The 24,462-nt window shown below is 38.6% G+C and overlaps 1 protein-coding gene across 6 annotated transcripts; it reads right to left on the bottom strand.

The window, feature by feature from the left end:
- Positions 1–561: 561 nt before the first annotated feature.
- On the bottom strand, positions 562–22,114 carry si:ch211-137a8.2 (uncharacterized protein LOC777613 homolog). Of its 6 annotated transcripts, XM_058413853.1 has the most exons (14): positions 21,870–22,114; positions 19,364–19,465; positions 13,893–14,139; positions 13,508–13,658; positions 12,968–13,150; positions 12,537–12,674; positions 11,744–11,938; positions 10,291–10,513; positions 9,942–10,054; positions 9,274–9,325; positions 8,779–8,939; positions 6,785–6,970; positions 6,287–6,351; positions 562–5,694 (listed from the first exon to the last, which is right to left on the bottom strand). In XM_058413853.1, exons 3-14 carry the CDS (start codon positions 14,123–14,125, stop codon positions 5,478–5,480), a joined length of 1,917 nt encoding a protein of 638 aa, XP_058269836.1. In that variant the 5' UTR covers positions 14,126–14,139; positions 19,364–19,465; positions 21,870–22,114; the 3' UTR covers positions 562–5,477. The 6 variants fall into 6 exon arrangements, with proteins under 6 accessions (XP_058269836.1, XP_058269835.1, XP_058269838.1 ...); XM_058413852.1 differs by lacking the exon at positions 19,364–19,465; XM_058413855.1 differs by lacking the exon at positions 19,364–19,465 and having other exon boundaries at positions 6,785–6,967.
- Positions 22,115–24,462: the final 2,348 nt, after the last annotated feature.

The following is a 24,462-nucleotide window of genomic DNA, read 5'->3' as shown; positions in this document are numbered from 1 at the left end:
AAATACAAAAAGTGTCCCAATATAGGTGAATTCACTCTAGATTATATGTGCTTTTCGAACGGGCCATTCCAGATTTAGTCCCCCTTTACCCTTTTTATAACCTCCACTCTTCTGAGAAGGCTTTGCACTATATATTGGAATTTTGCTGTGGAGACTTTCTCATTCAGTCACTGTCACATCAGGGTAAGGAGGTCTGGTATGCAGTTGGCATTCCAGTTCATCCTAAACGTGTGCAGGTGACTTGAGATCTTTCACTCCAACCATTACTTTATGAACCTTGACCTGTGTATTTTCATTTCCAAATACATCCTATACAATAGTCTGCATAATTTCTGTACATAAATATTCGTAATTTGTGATAACAGTTTGGGGAAGGCCTACATGTAGGTGCCATATAGTGTGCAATGTTTTCTGTGAAAAAATCAGTGTACATCTGGAAGAAATTTACATATTTCTTGCAGCATTAAATAAATTATGATGGTCACCCATTGTCATGAGACCAAATACATTGGTCATCTTGATATGTTTGGCTGTGGCTGGAATGAAAGGGAAACACAAAAGAAAGATAAAGATATTTAATAGCAAAACTAAGTCTGTGAAGCAAGAAATAGGAATTAAACAGACCATTTAGTGTGAATGCCAACATCAGATGTGTCTCCATTTTAATATGAGGCGCAATTTGCCCTCTGGACAGAATTAAATGTGTGCTGCATTGTTTCATGATTAATATTTTATTAGAGTATCAAAAGAAAATGTGTTCATGCGTTGAGTTTTCATTTCCTAGTTGAAGATGCTGTTGAGTCTGTGTTTCCCCTCAGAGTTCTGCTTTTGAATCAGCCATCTTGTGTCTGACTGATGACAGAAATGACAACGTTAGAGGCATATCCTTTTGGCAGACTTGTAAGCCTGCTGCAATCATTTCATTCATGTAATATGCCAGATCCTATATAAGTTTTCAGTTTCAGAAACTGCCCATGTCCATCATGACACAATATTAAATCCAGAACATAGCGCTTGTTGATCAGATTAAAAACATGCCAGAATCGTGGTTTACTAGTCATAATATTAACCAAACTTTAATCTGGCAACAAGGTTATTTTATTTGCTCCTTACAATAACTATTAATTAACAATTAAAATATGCATTATTTTTTCTGACAATTGGGAATTCAATGTCAGTCAACCAGTGTAGACTGAGCAGACAACAGACTTTTCCCTTGTTCGTGTTCAAGTAACCATAAGCAGAAAAATTCCCAAGCAAGCACTAACAGATAAAACCAAGAAAGCTTGGTAGCCTGCACAAGCCAAACATAGAGCCTGTAAACACATGTCTCATAATTTTTTGTAAGCCCCAGGATTGACTGTCTGTCCAACATGAAGAGCTGCTGCCGGTGTTATGAATGGTCCAAGCAATGGCGGGAAAGAGCTGTGTGTCTTATTATGTGTGGTGGCAGTGTTTGTGTGTAAGTAGCGGGGTGATGTGGGGGTTGGGTGCTGCCGCTATGACAGGCTCAGCTGAAGGCTGTGTCAAGCTCACGGCAATGCCTGTCAAGTCCATTTCCTGCACTCTCATCTGCTGTGTAGACATCTTATTTTAAGAAGCCGCTGACGTGAGGATGTGAGTACAAACATGTGCCAGAGCATGCTGTTGTAAACATCATGCTCAGGTAGGTCCATGAGGAGATAGAGCTACAGTCGCTAAGCACTGGCTTACTATGTACCTCTAACCATGTGACTCAGTATGTGAATAGATGACAGAACTAAGCATGCATCATGTAGCAACAGAGGCAGGTTTAAGGGGAGAAAGGGCTAAAGCTCTCTGCTGTGGCGCTGCCAGCTTGAAACATTCTCACAAGATCCATTCACATGAATCAGGACAGGGAGCAGAGCAGGAGGGGGGACTTGGGGGGAGCCAAGCTTACTGTCATTGTCAACGCAAGAGCTTGGTGTAGGGGAATTAAATGCTGCTTACTCCCTCAGCAGAAAGTCAGCACATATACAATATGTTCTAATTCAGATTTGAGACATCCATGAGCATTTAGACTGAAAATAGTCACTGTTGAAATGCACTCTCCTTTTTTGGGGAGTCATTTAGGTAATGGCACTTCCATGGGACATTAAACGGTGTAATTAGGTTTCTGCCTCAATATGTGAAATAGATGACACTAGAATACTTCATTCTCATCCAGACCATGCCCGACAGACACTTGCTTGTCTTGTATGTTCACTTCCCCCTTTACTTTCTCAGTCCAATTTTTCAACCCAGTTCCAAAAAGAGGAGATTACACCAGGTCTGAGATCTGACCAGAGGCAGGTCTATTTAAATAGACATTGAGATGATGATATGCACCTGTTTAGCTCCAGTGAGCTGTGATCACGAAGAGGTATGGCACCCTGCCAGCTGGGTAAGCAATTTTTGGTGGGGAATGGCCATGGTTTTGTGTTCAAAATAATTCAATATTTTATCCCAATGCTCTGCTTGATGGCCTGGGCAGTCTGCATGACTCGTTGACCTTTTATAGATTTGCTGATTGGATAACAAGCCCCTAGCTATAAAGTGTTAACTATGACACTGTAACACTGAGTTACAGCTGTTATGCCCATCCAAATGTTTGCTGTCCTAAAGGGATACCGTCCAAGGGATTTCTACGTAATCTCTTTATGTGTGCACAGGCTGTCAATCCTGATCACTGTTGTTGTTGTGACAGGACTGTGCTGCATGCGGAGGGGGGTGTAGTTGGGAGCCAAGGTCCCGACCAATGGTGATCCATTTTGTCGATTAGCACAATGCTATCTCATTATGTTTATTTAGTGCCTCAGCCCATTGGTGCTGGCAGAGAATGAGAAAATGAAAAATTCAAATGGGACATACTATCCACATGTACTGCAGTACTACATGTAGTGTTATTGAGGTTCCCAAGAGTTTTAGATCAAGGAGAGAGCACATAATTGTATTTTGACTTAGGATTTAGGGACTCACAGTGGAGACGCACACAATGTATTATAATTAGGCATGTTACTGATAATTACATTTCTTATATATTAAATAGAGCCAAAATGGCTCTATGACATGGTCATTTAACTGAACGGCTGGTAAACATTAATTCATCGTCTATACCCACTTTATTCCTAATTAGGGTTATGGGGATCTGCCAGGTAAAAGGCAGCAGAGATACAAAGGTACACCCTGGACAGGTCGCCAGTCCATCACAGGGCCACATATAGACAGACAACCACACACAACGTAATGTACATGTTTTTGGAGTGTGGGAAGAAACCAGAGTACTCAGAGTAAACCCAGGAATCGAACCCAGGACCTTCTTGCTGTGAGGCAACAATGCTAACTACTAAGCCACCGTGCTGCGTTGGCTGGAAACAAAATCATAGAAATGTTTGTAAGGACATAGACAGTTATAGACAGATAGTCTTATCATGTAAATCCATAGTAACCATCTCAAAATGGAGGGAGCAAAGCTTCCTAATCAGAGTCAGGTTTTCTTAAATTTATGAACTAATTTTAGTTACATAAAGGGTAGTGGTGCATCAGTTATTGTTGATATTTAATTACAACCCCTACTACTGAGCATTTCACTTCGGATGCATTTAATAATTTTTCTGTAGGGGGAAAAAGCAATTTTCTTTCTAAAAAGTGTCTTCATGTCATTTGAGGGCAGACAATATTTTTCAACTACACAATTCAACAAAACAGTTTTGCACTGCTGTTAAGTGTTATTTGCCTAGTCTTCCATCTCCTCACTGACATTATTGTATATAATAATAATAATAATAATAATAATAATAATAATAATAATAATAATAATAATAATATTAATGTGAATATACACATATTCAAAATATATACACATATTTTCCCAGTTCATCCCCATGTAACGGATAGCTATGGGGTTGAAAGGCCAACTACAAATGCCTTCAGTTCCAGCTCCAAGAATGTTTGTGAGATAATTCAATTTGAAATGTTTTTTGCCATTTTCTCCAGCCGTAGTACAAAACCCTTATTCAAAGTGTTCACTAACTCAGAGACAAAGAGCTCGACACTGCCTATATCCCCCAAAAAGAATCACAGTGTATAACTCCATATCACAGCCACTGCTGTCTTTTTTCATTTATTAATTATATTTTAAATTTAATAACATATTCCCATGATGCAAATGATACTTAATGCTTTGCTACATCTCCACACTACTGATCCTTTAAGTCAGTGTAAGACTTCCCACTGAAATTTCCCTCAGACATATTTTTCATACTGCAGTATAATATATAATAATATCAAGTTCTTTGTGAAGTCGTTCCAGGCTGTTAGCGTAACACATACTGCGCAAACACCTAAGGCTTTGTTTACATCGGCAGTCCAATCTAATAGTCTCATTTCTCCTTGAAACCTCAACATAAAAATTCTGTTCTTTTCAGTTCCAATTCGGATCAGATCCACAATCTTCAGCAAAAGCTAGAGCTCTAAACACACAAATTCACTAAAACCAGGTTTAAAGTTAGACAGGGAAAAACCAAATGAGCCTGCAGTTTAAACATGCAGTGTAGGCCTCTCAAATGTTTCACAGTAAAGGCTACATTGGACATTGCATGAGGCATAATCCATTATTTGTCAAAGTGTTGGAATAGGCTAGTGCTTCACCCAAGTGCTTCATTTTCTCAAGCATCCGATCTACCAGAGGAAGTCCTCTAAGAGTCTAAAGTGGAGGTGTATTATATAGCCTGTTATGAAATCTAAAGGTGAATGGTTTGATGTCTCATATCATTCATGTAGCAAAATAACAGAAACTTATATTATATTAGGTAGCTGGGGAAAGACTGAATGCCCAGTCAGCTGAAATCAAATCCAGGATTATTACAGTTTATAGACTTAATGGTAAAAACACAAGGCAAGTCTTGTGAAATGGATAAAATTGGTTTTGCTTCTTATGCCAGAAAACCATAACCTGCCCTTCAGATTCTATAGTGTATTTTCACAAAAGTTTCACAGCACAATGGCAGTTTAATAAACTTTATTTATTTATTCATTTATTTATTTTCCTTTTAAAAATAGTAATAAATAATATCTAGCTTAGTGGGTGAAATGGTAGCACAGTATACAACTCTTCAATCCCCATATTAAGACACTGACTGTTTATAATTCCAGTGATTTATCCCTGTACTAAACCAAGCCTGTGTCATTAATGATAAAGCCTATGCTACTGCCAGGGACATATAAAATATATATCAAGATATATATATCAAAATTTAACTGAATGTAATGTTCCAAGCCAAACACTGTGTCTACAAATTCCAAAGTGCCTAATAACACCTAGCCTACTGTGTGAAGCCTTTAACCCAAACTCTGTGAAATTATTTTTCTTTTCAGAACCTATGGTTGCAATGTCTGTAGGCTTTTTCCCCTGTTGTTTTGCTTTAATATCTCTTAAAGCGTCAGGGTTTATGGTACTCTGTGTGCCTCTGCAGTCCTCAGGTTGGAGGTGGTCCATTGACATAGCATAAAGCTAGGTGAAAGGAATTTGCAAGGGAGTTGGAATGGTAGCATTGGTTGTTTTGGAGCACTGAGGTGGGCCAGATGACCAAAATCACGAATAGGGCAAGTAGAATGCAGAGCAGAAGTGGGAACTTCAGGAACTCCAACAGATTTAGGAGCCTTATTGACCAGTGTTGCTGTTCCTTGTTGGCACTACACATAATAAGAAGGGACATGAAAAAGGATTTCATTAATTCTACTACAAGAGTTTCAGTTGATACTTCAGATGATATCCTTTTGTTTTTTTTACGTTAACAGAAGACCGTTTCTAATATGCATCTATTCAGACAATACATCACAAAGCTTTACACTTTTGGAAACAATCTTAATACGAAGTTATATTGATTTTTGGAGCAAAATGTATTTTGGAGAAAACCATGACTTCAGTTTGTCAGATTATTCTCATAACCTTCTCTGCTCAGAAAAGACCAATGGAAAAGTACCTATTTGTAGATACTCAATAGGAGATTAGAATCAACTATGGACATAAAATGCTAAATAGGAATTTGGAGTTCAAAAATTAAAATGATAGTAGAATCAAAAAGAATATCTTCGGCTCTTGATATGTGACTAGATGTACAGTATATGTGCTCACATCTCTACACAGCATAAACAGTACACTAGGCACACATACCTAATTAAAAAAAGAAATGTAAATGCGCACACACACACACACATACAAACACACAAATTAAACAATATGCTGATCTTCAATTCACTAAGCTCCAGCAGTTAAAATGCTCACCAGTGTGTCTTAGTGCAGCTGCTGTCCTTCATTGAATCATTGGAGTTCAGTCTCTCCTTCATACACTAGTGGAAGTGACAGACAAGATTGTAATGACAAGATGGCAACTGGTGAAAACGAGAGACAAGATTGCAAAGTAACCCCACAGGGGCTCGGCTGTTTATGAGCAATTTGCAATCAGACAACATTATGAGCGCAATTATATAAGGAGGGTTTAGAAGTGCAAAATACATAAAATCAACTGCCTTGACCAAAAAAAAAAGAAAAAAAAAAAAAAGAAGAAAAAGAGTCAAATCTACTACACTCTGCTAACTCTCTATATAATTTCAAAGAGCAAAAAAGCATTAAGTAATCAGCTATGACCTACAGTGTAATTGTACCCTGGAAGAATTAGGTCACCAGGTTCAGCAAGAAAGGAGATAAACAACCTGTGAGAGGGGTGTGGTCTGATATGTTTGGGTGAGAGAGAGAGGGAGAGATGAAGAAAAAAAAATTCACCTGTGGGCTTGGGTAACGTTTGGCAGAGTGAGACTGAAGGTCACATGATTTGGTGGAACACATGTTATTGGTGTGTGGTGAGCAGGAGCGCCTCTTGAGAGGCACATTTTCCAGATAGTCAGCTTCTCTCACCTCCTCCTCCTTGTGCTCCTGCATGGATGTCGATGAATAAAACCTTGAATACTGCTGTGAAGATGGACACAAAGAACAAAAAGTGCACAGTCATAGAGCTCCCAGAGACAAAAAAAAAACAAAGCTCATTGCTTGTGAAAGAATCTCTTTGCACCAAAAAGTAATCAAAAACAAACAGATCCTGGCTCAATTAACTAATGAGGGCTTATCTCTTCTTTTCTCTATGCTTAATTCTCTCTCTCTCTCACATACACACAGAGCTTACTTACTAGTGTTTTGGCCTTTGCTGTGTGGTGTTTTATGTTTGTACCCACAATTACAGCAGCCTTTAAAGAGCCAGTTAGTGCCACAGCTTTCTTTTCCAGCCATGTAAAGCTGCCAATTAACTGCCAGCACAGAGAAGAAATTAGGAGAGCTGCTATGAAATTGAATTGGCTTCTCACTTGCTGTGGTTCTTCCAAGGCTTCAGCAAGCAATCAGGCTTTGCATCAGAACAACAAATTCTCATTCCCAGGAATCCCTCTCACCCCTTCTTCCAGCAAATGCAATAAAAATGCAGTTTCTTTCAGACTGCTTAACTAGGGAACTGAAAAACTATTCGGGTCCCTCCTTAATTATTTTCATGGTGCCACTAAAACCTGGTTTCAACCTCATATAATCCGTTATAAATCAAGGTGTTTACAGGCAAACATGAGTAAGAAGTCATACATAAACATCGAAAAAAAACAAGGCAGAAGAGACCCTAATAAAGCACAGGCTGAAGTATTGCTCACATAATATGGCTGTATGCCCTACTTATAATGCGATTTAAAGAGAAATTTCCATATGCATTTACAGCTAGCCTGCAGTCTCTGCAGCACTGTGAAATAAAGCGCAGCACTGACACTATCTGAGCAGACCATTCTGAAATGATGAAGCCTATGCAGGGGCCTTCGAAGGGGGAATTGCCCAGGGTGAAGTCATTTTGAACTTAAAGTGGCCAAAAACAATTACTTCAAAGGGCCTTAAAAACGGTCATTACTAATGGGACCAACTGATGGACACTTTAGATTTTTGTCTCGTCATTTCTCTGGTGGTAGGGGCGAGTTCAAGTATGAAGCATTACTTTTATATTTAAAGCAGTAGTAAATTACATCTAAAAGGAATGAAACTGCCATATTTATTTTTTTTCATTGCTACCTCAGGTATAAACAGGTATAACTTGTGCATTTGTATTTGTTTGCATTTGTAAATTAGCTTTCAAAATTAGGCTGAGTCAACTGAAACTGGCAGCAGTGTGGGAAAATTGTCATTGCTTATTATATTTAATCATTAATTTGCAGGACTTATTCCTGTTTAAACATAAAAAACATGGTCCGGTTTACAGTAATTACTGGCTGGCCTATAGTTATTTCACTGCCAACGCTTATAATAAAGGATACAATTTTCTGAAATTGTCAGCATAAACATTATCTCATATTCTGCCCTGTATGACAGGTACAGATTACTATAACAGGTTAATTCATCTTGATGATCCTGTTCTGTTTAGTGTGGCTCTCATGGCTCTGTATATATTTAAATGGTGTTTTTTTGCTCATATTTTATAATGTTTTCGATGCTCTAGTGCTTTTGCATTCCATCCTGCCTCTCATCCCCTGTATATGTACGGGATGCCAAGAAAACCCACATAAAGATAAAATCGGGTAATATGTTATACAGAGTATACAGGATATGGGCTATAGGCTATGCCTATTCCAGCACGATATGTAAGACATTTCAGTGATAATCAAGCTTAATTTATAGTATAGTCTTGTCGACAAAAAAAGAAATACAGAAGAAATAATCAGGCTGCTAAAGATTTTGTCTGAATCTGTGGACGATACCTGTGGTACATGCTCGGTCTGGACCGCTCTAGAGCACAGCCGGGGTGTCTGGACCAGCCAGGCACTTACACGGTCAGATTTAAAAGTGATAGGCTGAGGGGAGTGAGAGTCTGGGGTGGATGTCTTCCAAAATGAAGCATATGGTGGCCTATCAGCATCTGCTAAGACAAACAAATGTTACATATGTTTGTGTAATATAATATAATGTGAAAGGCTTTGTATAGTGTCCCAGGATCTGAGTTTGTAAGCAGCTAAACTTCTGTCATAAATCATGTTCATGATTTAAATCACATAATTTTATATAAAATGTGCAGGTCCAATGATTTGTATTACAGCAGTGGAATGCAGTATGGTCTTAGATTAGTACTATGATGGACCACTTTAGTTAGATTTTAGGGTTAAGGCCAGAATTAAAGCAGCATAACAGATAGCGAATGATGCACTAAGCTATGGCAAAGAGTTATCAGTGGGATGAATCTGAGGGCATTGTTTTACCTGGCACAGGGGTCTGGGGTGGAGCCATAACATCTAAGCTACATTTAGTGACCTGAGGAACAAAACAAGAAGTGTTCACTCTCATTTAAACTGTTCTGGCAAAAATATATATTCATACTGTCTTGGTCACACAAATGGCTCTCTCTTAGGAAGTTGCAGGATAAGAATATACTTTTTAATTTTCTATGAAACCAAGGCTCTAGATGCAAGTACTACAGGTAGTAAACAGAATAAATGAGATTTGTAGACATAAATGATGCCGGTGTCGTAACTAAATAAAACAACACCTCATGTTTAAGAAAATAAAATTCAAGGTCACAAAATATAAAATGCTTGGTTCAAAAATCTCCTGCTGCCCTCCACCAGATCATATGCAAATGAATGAAAATGTCAAGTGAAATGCATAGATCCAAAAAATAAATATCCCAACACAAAACACACACACACCAGACTGCAAACACATTTTCTTTACTGCGTGAAAATCTAAAGCATGTATCTTTCAAATTTTGCAACTGAATTGTATTCATTGCTTCCTGGAAAATATTCAGAGGTCAGTATGCATTACTATACGATTATTTGATATCACTGACTAACTGTGGTTTGGCTGTACACATTGTATGTAAAAGCTGGTCATGTCAAACAGCAGTCACCAAGTGCAATAGGCTCACCGTCTGTTGTGTACAGTTTATAGTAGCAGCTGGACATGATTCTGCAGATCTCTTCAGATAAGCTCTCCTCCTCCTAGGATCCTTGCTAAGGTGCTCCTCTGTGCTGTAAACCCCTAGGAATGAAAGATAATCTTTATGGTCCCTAATGCTTGAACAAAAGATATGCCTCTTGATTTATATAATTATAAACAATAAATCCTGTATGGGGGATTATATTACGCAATGGGCCTCAAAACATGAATAAAATAGATTATTAAAACGATTATGGTGTAACACAAGATAATCAGACTGAGAGAGCAATCTGAATAGTAATTTTAGATTCTTAGGTATTGTGTGTTTTAATATCCACCTGCACCAGCACTGAGGAAGGAAGTATCTGCATCTGCATGGTTAATAGATCCTCCAATGTCCACTGACGGATCCCACTCCAGGACCAGCTGCTCTGGGCAAACCTGAGAGGGGTTACCCTGGACTGGTGGTGCAAAGCTCTGGTCTTTAACACTTTCCTCCTCCAGCAATGTCTCAGAGGGACAGCCAGAGTCTGGACACAATACCCAGTCCTCCTCAAACACCTGCAAAAAAAAGAGTTTCAACCACTTCCTGCCTCAACAGCACTTGCAATTCACAATTTTAGAGGTTAGACATTCTTCTTAAGAAACCTATGGCTTGCTGTATGTATAAAAGCAGTATATTCAAGAAAGACTGAAATTATTTCATCAATACATACAATATTCAAATTCACTTTTTGTTCTTCCTGATACAGGTTTTGGACCACAGCATCTTCCTACCATCTCCTACCTTCTCTCTCTGTCTTCTAGTACAAAGCAGAAGAATTCCAGCACTCAAAATTGTGTTCTTTGTTATTTTGTTATAGTAAATATAATATATTATATTAGGTACTTCCTTTCTTTTAAGAAATGGTAGCATATTAAGCTCTTAAAGAAAAAGAGTTGAATGGATCTGACAGCCCACATTACAAATTGTAAGAGAACACTGTGAGGGTGAATAATTAAACCATATAAGACTGATTACTTAATTCAGAAGTTAAAACCCTCTTTCATCATTCTGACATAATGCTTTTTTCCCTCCAAATTTACGTTTTAAAATGAATAGCTATGATTCATGGTTTCACTCAAGTATTAAAATAACCACCATTTAGTCTGCCATTTAGTAGACAAAATCTCTCACGCAAAAGCTGGAAAGCTGTGGGAAACACACACTGCCAATTCATTATTGGATGTCCGGTGTTGACACCATAACCTTTACATGCTTGCTGTAAAGTGAGCATCAATGCAGGACATTTTTAGCATGATCTGCTTCAGTCGACAGAAACAATGACCTTACACAGAAAACTGATTCACATAGACAGTACATGCATTGTATAAGGCATGCTTGGCTACAAGGCAGCTATTTGAACTATTCATGGGTGCATTATGAATTGTTACCCCAAGCTGATTATATAATAATTGTGGTGCATTACTTACTTGGAAAATGACACGACAACTTGATAGAACCCAATTACAAAATGGGAAAGCTATTCTCAAACTTTCCCCAGATCTATACATTTTTACATAGTTAAATTACATATAAAAATAGAGACAATAACTTTTGTTGTAATCTACAACAGAGGGCAGCATACAAATTTTCTAGCATCTTAAAGGTGCTTAAAATTATTTCATCTTTACATCAAAGTCCAATTGTTCTAGAAATAAATTACTCAACATTTGAATTTTAATTTTGACCCTTAAGCTCAATTATTTTGTAAATGTGTGCATTTGTAACACCAGTGTGATGATGCTCACCAGCCTCATGCTTAGAAGACGTGTGTGAAGACGACCTAGGCTCTGGAAGACACGAGTACAATACAGGAGCAGCTCCTGTAGTTGGCTCTCAATGACCTGGGCATCAGCTGGCTCACTTCTCTGGATCAGCTCTTCCCCTTGCTGGAGCAGTGCATTTAGTCGACCTGCACTTTCGGCCACTGCCTCCTGGAAGCCCTGATAAGCAAAGCGAGCCACGTACAAGTAGATAAAATGTTCATATAGTGGTATGAAGATATACGACACATTTGACCTTCATTACAACAGTCTTTTTTATTAATATTACTAAAACTATGGCTCACAATAGACAAAGCTCTTGGAAGAGTCTTTCCTACACTGAAACGGAGTTAACAGGTGATTTTATGTAAAATTTTTATTTTGTGCTTGCTGGTTATGCCATTTCCGAGGATAAAAATAACATCTGCACTTTCAGCAACCGCAGATCCAAGCAGCTCTAACTCAGCTTCATGGAAATGTGGTATTTCTCCCTTTCTACTTAAAACTAAATCTGTAGCTTGCTGAATGCTTTCATTTTGCTGTCTATTACATGTGCATAAATTATAACATGTTTCATATAAACTAGATGAACATAATGATAAATTTGGGTTTGGTGTATGTAGATTGTGTGAAAATAAGGGACTTGGATTGGGAGCTTGCATCCACCCACAAGCTACCAATTTCACTCAAATCACCACTTCCATGAATCAGGCAAAGATTCGCTCAAACAGCATTCAGGGTGCATAAATCTGTCATTAGATGAAAAACTGATGTGTACCTGAAGTTGTCGCATCTTGGCACAGGTGTTCATTTCAGAAAAATGCTCCACCTCAGTCAGCTTCAGATCCATATCAGCCAGCCAGATGGCCATTTCCTCTTGCTGCCTTTCAAAGTCCTCCCGCTGGACCACAAAGTACTATAGGAAACATGGGCACATCGACAATGCTGCACGGCTCTGACTGTCCACATATTATTTTATGTAGTATACTGAGGGGAAAACATAATGCTGATATGGTTAGACTTGGCTTAGGCTAGCAGCATTCAGACTGTAGCTAAAATTTTGGAATAAATGTGTAGGAAAGGGGAGGCATGATACAAAGTTAATAAGATTAAAATGGGGTTAACAAGTGGGGGATTTCATCAGGCATTTAGAAGTACATATAAAACTATACATTCATCTCTAAGCAGAGATATTGGAGCCTAATGTACCTTCAACCTACGGCACACAGTATCCAAAGTGGTGCTGAGCTGGTCCCAGCGCTGACCACACTCTTCAGTCATATCTATCAGCCTGGTTTTCATAGAGCCCGTGAAAAGCCTCAACAGGATGTGACTTGTCTGGCTAAGGCTGTCCAGCTGGGGCAAGCGTAGCCTAGCCTCAGTGCGCAGACTCTGTGGACAGAATTACAGCAGTTGGCTTAAGAATAAAAACACAGTATAAATGGAAAACCCATACAGGACCTGGTCATAGTATAATACTGAAAATGAATTTGGGGAGAATGATGCAGGTAGAGCTGTTTGATAAGTGTGCTTTTATTACAAGTTAGTTTTACTGTAACTAATCCTAGATGTTAGGCTCTTATAACATTACTGTTTGCATGTGTTAGGATATCCACCTTGCAAGAGACTGTGTCAAAATGTTTGTCAGGTTTCACTCAACCTGGAAATTTACACTAAGCTTTTTATTTCTGTGGTCCGGTATCCTCATGTCAAAATGTTTCAGTATTGTAAATATAGTGGCCATTTCACCTCAAACTTCTGCAGTTCCTCTTTTGCTGTGGTATATAGCACATGGCTGGAGTTTGGAGAAGCAGCTGATTTCTCTGCCAATCGCAACCAATCATCCAAACAAGAGTATTCATTCATAAACTTATGCCAGAGCATCCACCTCCTCTCCAATCTGTTACACAGGCAAATAGACCAATAAGACACAAACTACTATATACAGATAGTAGTATATAGTATGCAACGTATAAATAGTGTACACAATGTATAAAATAGTACACACTGATCAACACAGCTGTTTCCTTTTTATCATATTTGAAGCAACATATTCACAGACCATACTACAGACATAATCATAATCAATAATAAATGCATAGCATGCTTATTTCTCTAGACACAAGTTACTTACTGCACACAGCCTTCAAAGGAGAATGCGTCATCTTGGCTCACGTCTGCTAGTGACAACCAGTCGTGTGGATCATCATGTTCTGGGTGGTCTTTAACGAAGGTAAACGCTTCACTGTACCGACCTGAAGCTTTCCGAGTACTCATGCTGCCAATGTGCTTGTGCTTCTCATTGTTCCCTTTATCGTTTTCTGAGAGGAAAATCTGAGTGGCTTTGAGCACAGTTTTTCTTGGCATCACCTTAGTGTCACCTGTTGGCAAGAAAACAGCAGGATGTGAGGTGAATATGAGGAAACTTGAAGCAATATATACATTTCTGTGATGTGTTTGAAAATAACAAATCTCTGCTCCCCTTCTTATTTTTTTATCTGGGTCACTTGAAATAAAGAGAGTAATTATTAGAAGTAAGGAACATTTTAAGTGCATACACATATCAAAGCTATGCAAGCCTTTAAATAAGGCTGTCTTCAATGTCAAATGATAGATTGATAGATTCCTTATTCATTAATTTTTATCTTTAGTGTATCTGTATGACCAAATTTTCTGTGTGCTTAAATTCTCTATGTGCACTTGTTTGTATGCAAATTTGATGAATATGGAGCAATGTTCCTTGTGGGGATAAAGGCTTGGTTCTATCCTTACAGGATTGGCCAACATCCATGCATGTAGTAAGAATACAGCAACAAAACAATGATGCAAGCAAGTTTGGCTTTCCAGGTTGTCTTAAGGTCTTAGCTCCCTAGAAGAAATGGGAGCTACATTAAGACTCCTAACACCATCTAAATAAAATCCTACTAAACTATATTTAACTGTTGGATTTGGTAACCCAGAGGTCAAAGAGACTATTCAGGCTAAAAAAGAGAGCTTGAAGGAGATCATTAAAGCTCTCCTGCATGTCTTTTTCAACATTGCATCTTATGTTAGGTTACACAAGGTTGAAAATCAATATCTCATGTTAACTTTATCATAAAATATTAGTTAAGAGGATATCCTTAGTCTTTAGCCCATTAGATAACCTAGGACAGCTAAGGCCAAAAGTCTGTCCAGCAAGGGATACACTGCATTAAGACCAAGTACACTAATAACTTAATAATCTCTCTCCTCTTCTCTCTCTCTCTCTCTCTCTCTCTCTCTCTCTCTCAGTAGCGAAAGTTAATAGAAAAAGTAAAAAACACACTAGCACATAGAATAAAATCATGACCCTCAGTGTTTTCTTTTTGCTCAGCAGTGTTATTTTTTATGATAAATAGATACATCACAACACTACACAACTGGTTCCTAATAGGACCTAAAAATGAACAGATTATTATATCTATAAAAGTATTATTTAACTGAAGCTGGTTTGCATGTATAACCTTTTACCTGCACAATCACTGTATGAGCAGATAGCAATTTAGTCTTTGCATGACTGACTCTGATGCAAACGCTCAGACATCTCAGAAGGAAAAAATGCTCCTTGGGATACAACTTCAACCATCAATGCCCATAAATCAGCCTTATACCCATTGCTCAAAAGAGTTACGAGGCTGCCACCTCAACCCTGGAAGGGGAAAGCACAAAATAGATTTTCCTCGCTTTCATACCTCCAAAATGTGCCAGACAGAGCAAGATGGGCCACACAGGGCCATGGCCTCTGTCACTCAAAAGTGATGCACTCAAGTGTCTATTGCTAATGTCACAGCCTATTTTTTTTTAGCACACAGGAGAGTCCAGAGTATCACAGACTGTGCACAAGGCTAATCCCCTCTCTCAGTCACATCCCATGCAGAAATATTAGCGCAGACTATGTCTGGGTTTATAAACAGACTTGTCTTCTATCATAACTTGGTCTATAATCTATAATCTTTCTTTTCACCTCAGTCACCTCAGGTATACTCAGACTTCTGACTCTGTTGAAATGACTTTCATTTTTCAGGGTTTGAAAGTACAGCTATGCACCATTCTACACTGGAATCCATTAAGCCATTGGAGCGAGTCTTAAGGTGCTGGAGTTGAAAATCGAACTCTGTGGTATTGTTTTTTATTTTATTTTATTTTATTTTATTTTTTTTACAACATGGGAAGAGTCTTAGTCAAGCCTAGGAGAAAGATTGAGTGCTAAGATGAACATTGTCTACAAGTCACTCCTAAACTCACCAGCAGATAAAAGACATGTTGAACTGCAGTTGTTTTTCCAGCCAGGCCTTTGTGGAACAGGTATGTAAACCTACCTTACTAATGCCAAAATATTTGCATGATGACAGCAGGAAAGGGTACAAAAAAATTATATATTTGTACTATTTGTGTATGCCTGTACTGGTATCCAGGATACATGTGCTGCATTTTCTTATATGTACCATTAGAAATTCATTATAATTAGTCAGCAGAGCACACAATATGACACACCTATACCCTTGTCAACCCATTCAGTGACATCATGCTTGGTTAAAACTTGTTTGTCCAGGAAAACATCTTACACATGGTTTGCCAACTGGTCTCTTGGGCCATTTCAGACATAACCTAACAATATAGACTACCATTAGAGCATGGATGGATATTCAATAGTCAAACATTATGGATACCTTATCTCTCATTTAGACACTGTCCAGGGGTTGGCTTTGCTTAGGCAAAGCAGGTGCATCTGGGTACTTTTCCATAACACAGCCTGCATTTGAATGAGCCTGAGATGAATAAACACTCACACTGCTGGGGATCTAGCCTTGGACAAAAGGTGAGGCAGCGATGACTCAACTCTCGTCTGTGAGACAAATAAAAACTAATGATGGGTTCAGTGCATCAATAAAATCAAAATCACTCCATGACTCTTATTTTGGTTTTATGGTTTGGCACCAGGCTAACTTTGCAGATGACTCTTCACTGGTGCAGAACACACACATTTATACACAGTCACTGAGAATCTCTAACAGGGAATATCACTATTGCTTCTCAATGGCATATAAAAATGACCTAATTACTCTGACTTTGAAACAACCTCCTAACACATGAGCTAAATGTGACTGTTCAGAAGCCGAAGATAAAATGCAATAGTTGCTGTTTTATATTTAGAAAGAAGCTTTAAACTTTAAAAAGCTAATAAAAGCTCTCTGATAGAGCTGCTTAATTAATGCTGGTGTTCATAATTTACTGCCAGTTAGCATATCCTTAACTGCCTTAAAAACCAAGAACACCACAGCATTCAAGCCATTTGACATATGCCAACATCTCTGTTTTCATTTGTTAATCAATCTATATATTAGAGCGGTTAGCATTTCTACATTCATGAATGCCAGGTAGAGAAGCATGATTCATCACTACAGAGAACATGCTCATGCTGCTCCAGAGTCCAGGGGTGATGTGCTTTGCACAGTTGCTTAGTTATGCAAACCCTTTTCATGAACCTTCAGCTGAACAGTGTGTGTGTTGATGTTTTCAGAAGTAGTTTATAACTCTATATTGAGTGATGCAACAAACGATAGGCAAAGACGATGTGGCTGTGCTGTTCCTAGATACTTTCATTTCATGTTTATAAGACAAACTATGACTATGTGGTTAATTTAATGCACCTGTCAGGAATCAGTGTGGCTGAAACACCTGACCACAATAATGAAAAGGTGTGTCCATAAACTGTTGTCCATATAAGGACTATTCACTCTGTGTTTAACCTGGGTTATTGTAATTTTAAACCCTGTTGTGATTTAGAAGCAGTTTCGGCACCCTTTTCTTAGCCAGGGTTATGAAACCCTGGCCCAGAGCACTGCTTTTATGGTGTTAACCCCACATTGTGGTGCCAAACGTATACAATCTGAAACAGTGAAGTGTTTGTTGCGGCTAGATGCTTAGCAACAGGCAACCAATCAGAAATTGAACAGTGTGCCTTATTTCATGTGCTCTGCAGTCTCTTCATTTATAAAAGGAATTTAAAAAAATCCATAATTTGCTCATCTGTGTTTTCTGTTTTTGTCTTTTGGTCTTCTTCTATTATTTATGCATCTTAGGAGCCTTAAAACAGCTGAGGTGGATTTTACCTTGCAGATAAGCCATAATTTAAACCAGTCTCATGCTGTATTTATCCAAGCATTGTTGTTGACATCACAAATATGCAAATAAGAATGTTAACTCTGTTAACCCAGGAATTAACAGTGTGAAACATCAGATTATGAATACCCAGGATTAATTGTTAACCCTGTGGAAAATATGAGCGTTGTGAAACATCATAATCCAGTGTTCTGTTTGGCAGGGTTTAGTATGACCTATGGTTAACTATTTCAAGCGTGAAAAGCCACTGATTAATAAACTGAAGGTGAATGCACAAATCTTCTCTCTCATATGTATCTACTATGTCATCCCCCCTAGATAATTTAAAGCCATGTAATATTTGAATAGGGATTTTAATAAGGGATGTATGTATATACACTTTGTGAGGCAGCAGAGTACCACACACTCCTGTCTGCACCACTAGGAAGAAGGGCAGAGGCAACTTATAGGGGACCCATCTGCATTTCTGGGGACATGAGAGGTAGTGGAGTTGTGAACCGATGGCTCACTCTTCCTTCATATCCATCCACCTCCCTCCTTGCCCACACCTCTGTCCTCCCTTTCCATCCTCTCAGAGACTGCATTCATTGTCTCTTCACCACCACAAGCCCAAATGGGGAACAAACAGGCCTTTCTCAGTGTCCGGACAGGGAGATGAGGCTGGTGCCAGGACACCTGATCTCCCCCTCCCCCACGATTCCCATGGAGACCAAGCTATGCAGGAGAAGATACATTGGGGAGAGCAACAAGTAGAGCAAACTCATTTCAACTGCTCCTGCCTCATGGGACCTACTTAAAATACATCATTGTCCCTTTACAGAAAATGTAGGTCCTACACCGTTAACACAGACCCTCTATACTCTTATCCTGTCTAAACGCACATACTAAGTGTAAAATATAGGATTGAATATCTACTTACTGTATTTATTACCTGCACATGGGTTTAATACAATGCTATGGATATTGCCAGAGGACTTACTGGGTTATCTAATATGTGCAGCAAATGTAGAGATTTGAAAATGAATGAAGACTAGAAGAAAATCAGACATTCACCAGACAAAAACTGTAGGTCCAGCCAAACCTGTAAATCCAGGTGGAATTAGGTGTTATGATGGCAAAAACAAAGGTTTTGTATTTCTTTATTGAACTCCCAGACGTGCACATGCATTCCTTATTTGCACGGAACTTTGTGACATGAGATTTGTTGTATGGTAAGAGATTTCTCACATTCAGATCTTAAGTTTTAGCCTAACTATATGTCAAATGACTAAGATAAAAATATGGACCAGAGAAATGATCATCCTAGAAATCAATTTCCCTTTTAAAATTTTATTTTATTATTATTATTATTATATTATTTAATTTCAGTTGTGGAATGACTGGTTATTTCAGCTCTACTTCTTTTGCCAACAGGCTCATAGCAGGTGTAGAGGTGAGGAAGAATAACTGAGCCTCATTCACCTGATGGCTAAGGATTCACTCAAGGACAGACAGCACGTTTCTCTGTGCAGAGTGTCTGTCTGTGACGTAGCAACGCCATACCCTGAAGCAAGGGCATTCTCTCTGGAGTGGGGGGGGAGAGAGAGAGAGAGAGAGAGAGAGAGGAACAGAGAGACAGACAGACAGGCAGAGATTAAAAGATTGTGTCAGGGTGTTTGCTTCTCAGATCAATTTAGCTAAATGAATCTTGCCATTTGCCTTAATAATAGTCTTAAAATGCTCAAATCACACTACCTTAAAGCCTGCATGCAGAGCTGAATCAACACATTCATCACTCATGCCTTACAAAGGAAGTGTGTGTGCGCATCCACCATAGTGTTACGTTGGTGAAATCAGAGAGCAGGGTTTCTTTTGCCCAGGAGGCCTGGGAGTTTCAGGCCTGAAACTGGCCAATAATCACAATGAAGTGGGTGCTCGTTAGGGCTCTATTGGATTTCAATAGAACCAAAGAGCATGAACATGAAGCTGAAAGGCCAATTAGTTCTGGTATAGGACAACATTCATGAAGAGAGTTGGAGGAGGAGTCTCTCTGAACGAGAAGGGCAGTCTATGGAATCCTGGGTTAAATACAATATAATTTACTACTGAACTCCATTATTCACATGGTCATTACCATGTTTTCATATTTTATGCAACAACTACCTGCAAAGTACAAACTCATAATGGCTTAAGTTCCCCATTAGAACCTTTACTTACCAAGGCCTAATAAGCATTCTACATGTCCTTCACTAGATTTAAATTTGAAGCATGTACCAAAGCAATTGTAAATATTTAATCAAACCAATTATAGAAGTGGAAATTGGATGGAATAGACCCTGACATACCACTGCTTCCTAGAGACTGGATAAAACACATTTTATGGATTTAGGCAAAAGCAGGGAAATGGCTCTATCCTCTTGAGCCTGCATGAGTTATAAACTATAGCAAGCACAGAAACTGAACTTTGGGACTGCAAGAGTAGTCAGCCTTTAAATTGAAATAGTGGTATAAGAGCAAATTTATCCTATAAAAGGATAGACAGTCTGTGGTCTGTCGTTTTGTCAATCAGCCAAGCACATCTGTGTAATTTTAGAGCCTTCTGTTCACAACAAACTTACAAACAGAACACACAATATGTTCCATAAAGTCATCTCTGTTTGGTTTCAGCCACAATTACTACTCTTTTTTATGCTGATGGGCACTACAAGATGTGGTAAGAAGGATATAGAGTCTAAGCTGTATAAAAAAAAAATATGTATATGAAAATGCCGTGGATTTATGTGGTGCCCCTTTTAATTACAAGAACTCTGCTTGGGTAGCAAAAATACACCAGTCAGGCATAACATTATGAGCACTGACTGGTGAGGTGAATAACCCTGATTATCTCCTCATCATGGCACCTGTTTTGATGTGTTAGAAGCAGGAAAAATGGGCAAGCGTAAGGATTTGAGCGTAAGGGCCAAATTGTAATGGCTAGACGACTGGATCAGAGCATTGGCAAAACTGCAGCTCTTTGTGGGGTGTTCCCAGTCTGCAGTGGTCAGTATCTATCAACAGTGGTGAACTGGCGACAGGGTCATGGGCAGCCAAGGTTCATTGATGCACGTGGGGAGCGAAGGCTGGCCCTTGTGGTCCTATCCTACAGACGAGCTACTGTTGCTCAAATTGTTGAAAAAAAGGTTCGAAAAGAAAGGTGTTAGAATACACAGTGCATGACGGGTCAGGGCTGTTTTTTCGGCAATAGGGGAACCAACACAATATTAGACAGGTGGTCATAATGTTATGCCTGATCAGTGTATATGCTCTGTATTAAAAATCCTCCAAGCACCAAATAACGTAGAGTTTTATTTCAATGAGCTTGTCATTTTGGATAAAGTAAAAACAAAATATGTTTAAACAAAAGGTGAAAAGTGTGATACCTCAAAAAGTGAAAAGAAAAGCTTGAAAACTGTTCGAGTGCATGCAATTAAAGACATTACGTAGTGAGATTTTTACATTTCTTAAAATGAATAGCCTATCTTTGATATATTAAAATATCAAAAGATGTACATGAAACCATGACCAGTTCTAATGGACTACAGTGCACCGTGGCCCTTCACTGACCATACAAAAGGGGTTTCAGGATCACATTTCACAAGCTAAAAAGAATGAATAGGCTAACAGACACCCAGAAGGCAGCTAACAGGATGACTTGACATATATACTCAGGATGTCATACCTACTATGCCACAGGCTGGCAGTTGTTTGCAAAATATATGGTCTTAAACAGCTATGAACCGATAAAATGAAAGAGCGGGTCGAAAAACAAGCACTAACACCAGCAATTATTTAAAGCCTGAGAATATATCACACAAGAACACAATGTGAAATGCAGGCTTATGAATGTAGAACAAAAAACTCAACATGGAACTAATGTATCTGCGTTATACTGAACACATTTCCGATTGTATCGCCAAGTATAACACTCGGGAATAAACGCTGCACTTACTTGTTGATGCTCTTGACTTCCTGCAGAAGCTAATTAAGTTCCGTAGAACTTCCCAACCAAAATAAATTCTCTCCTCAATGCGAAATTATTAGATCTTACAGATCTTAGTCTTTGACTCGGAAAACAAAACGGGCAAACTTTTCCAAATACAAAACAATCAAACCACACCTTATAAGCACAGGGAAGGAAACAAAAACTCAGGAGTTACAGGTAAATCGAAATATCACCTGACACAGGTACTCTGAAACCACGCCCCCGGCTTACGTCATGTGCTTTTATCTCAGGATTTTTCCCGGGTGCAAACAGGGTTTTTAAATCATTCGGATTTCCCTAATAATTTTATTGACCAGTAAACACACAAATGTTTTATTAATTAAAACGTACAGTAGTTTAAAAAAATCGTTTCTATTTATAGGATTTATAATATAATTCATGTTCCCTGCACGTCATCACGTAGGTCTATATGTATTCATTTTCATCATTTAATTTTCTTCATATCCAGCTCAGTATGTCTAATTAAATCTGTCTAAATAGTCCGTTATTCATTCGGTAGGATTGATCAATGACGTTGCATTTATCGGTGAAATCTAAAATTAGTGACCTATTTGTACACATATCTATTTGCATTGATGAGACTCGCTGATGGGCCTGTAAGGAGTGCAACATGAATTTCAAATGAAATCATACTCAAATCAGCCAGTTAGGTAAGAGCAGTGTTCCAAGGAAATTTCAGTGAATTGTAGAATAAAACGTCTGGATGTCTGGATATTTGAAAAATTAAGTGTGAAAATGTTTACAGATGATCTGGTGTGAAAAATAGAGACACCACACATTTCAATAAACATTTCAATAAATAATATTTGAAAAAAAAAAACAACAACCCCAAAACCATATGGCTGGGTGGCTATGCTCTTATTCCACACCTACGAACTGTGTGTGTTTAGCACGTTTTGTCTGGAGAGCTGCATAACTGTATATTAATAGGCAACCCTCCTAGAAGCTTTGTTTTGCTGATTAGAGAGGAACAAAGGAGAAACCCTCAGGGGCATGCCTTACCCTGTGACAAGCATTGGCTCTAAACATGGCAAGACACAGTGACACCATTTATCTCCTTTGATCAGAGTGGAAGAGAAGAGTGTGCCAATACACCAGCATCTCTGGGATCTGCCAGACAACCTTCACTCATGCACCACTCACACAGATAGCCTCTATTAATCTTTCTCCTTACCCGCCTGGTATCACAGAAAGTGGTAGCTCTCACTTATTCCCTGCATGGGTAGGGTTCCTTCTGTGATAATTCACTGTCTGAAAGGATTACTCTCTCTGCTTATTATGAACAAAACACACTGTAATTATGCAATGGACTGGATTTATTTGCTGTACCCCCACTTTAATTATGAAGGCAAGACGAGCTCCCAAAAATGGCCCATCCAGAAAAACAATAGCACATGTGTCCAATGAGGTGTAAAGGCCAGGAGGTCACAGGCTTCAATACAGAATGGAGCCAAAAGTGAAGTTTATACTCTCTCTCAGTATCATTTATAACAATGAATGGTGTGGTTAAATTGAAGATCAAACACTATATTACTTATATATAAATGTTTATAGTAATCACAGCCACACTGGATGCCTCTTGGCCCTATGTTTAGGGAGATTAGTGATGTGGCACAGAGACAGCTGTCCTGGATAATGGAGTTAATATGGAAAACTTACAAATGCATCACCGTTTTGGTAGATTGCGTTGTGTAATGTGTTTGCGAAAGTGAATGTGCATGTGTGTAGACAAATGTTTGTGCATGGGTGCCCTTCCGCTGTAACAAAGGTGCACTGATGTTCTTTTTGTTCTACCAAAAAATTCCCATTACCTGACTCTTATACACCTTTAGAGAGGCCAAGTATATATATATATATAGTCAATTGGTGGATTAGAACCAGCACTCTCCCAAGTATTGAACAGTTCAAAGACTTGGTCTAAATCAATGCCTGGACAACAGTACAGCTCAAGTACGCTTAATATCGTCGGTAGCATCCGCTACATTAATAAACGGGAGGCACGTGATCTTAATATGTCTCCATAATGCATGTCAGTGAAGGGTATACTTAAATTAAAGAATAAGCCGAGTTTATGTGCTTCATGGCACGTCATCTTCAAGCAAAGCATAAATTAGTGAAAACATGGAACCCATCGAAAATAAGAATGAAAGAAAGAAAAAAAGAAATTGGTTTTCTCTGGGCTTTATTCTAATATATGAGCTCTCTCTTCTGGCAGTGCTCTGTACTGCATGATACTTATCACATGGGCTTTCATTTCATGTCCTCGCGACAACTGCCTTCATGTGTTAAAAGGATGCAATAACTTAAGATATCTTATTCTGTGGGACTTTAATTGGGTAATGAAAGCTTTGTTAGGACATATTGTTCATCAGTACCCTGCAGCCTATGTGACCTGAAATGACTTGGCCAACAGGCAGTTGTCTTTTCCAATCAGAGAGAAGTAAATACTTGGAATACTACTCAGAAATTGGTTGTTTCTTATGCTTAAGGGAAATCCATACGTGTATCATTCACGACTATACAAATCAAATCAAAGCAA

Source organism: Hemibagrus wyckioides, linkage group LG17 (genome assembly GCF_019097595.1).
Source record: "Hemibagrus wyckioides isolate EC202008001 linkage group LG17, SWU_Hwy_1.0, whole genome shotgun sequence".
Lineage (NCBI taxonomy): Eukaryota > Metazoa > Chordata > Actinopteri > Siluriformes > Bagridae > Hemibagrus > Hemibagrus wyckioides.
This window is presented reverse-complemented; position numbering and strand designations above follow the sequence as displayed.

Coding starts and splice junctions, on each gene's coding strand:
- si:ch211-137a8.2 (XM_058413853.1), bottom strand. CDS start 14,125: ATGCCAAGAAAAACTGTGCTCAAAGCCACTCAGATTTTCCTCTCAGAA. Junction 13,151..13,507: donor AGGAACTGCAGAAGTTTGAG/GTGAAATGGCCA, acceptor TTCTGTCCACAG/AGTCTGCGCACTGAGGCTAG. Junction 10,514..11,743: donor GTCTTCTAAGCATGAGGCTG/GTGAGCATCATC, acceptor TTTTTTTTGCAG/GTGTTTGAGGAGGACTGGGT.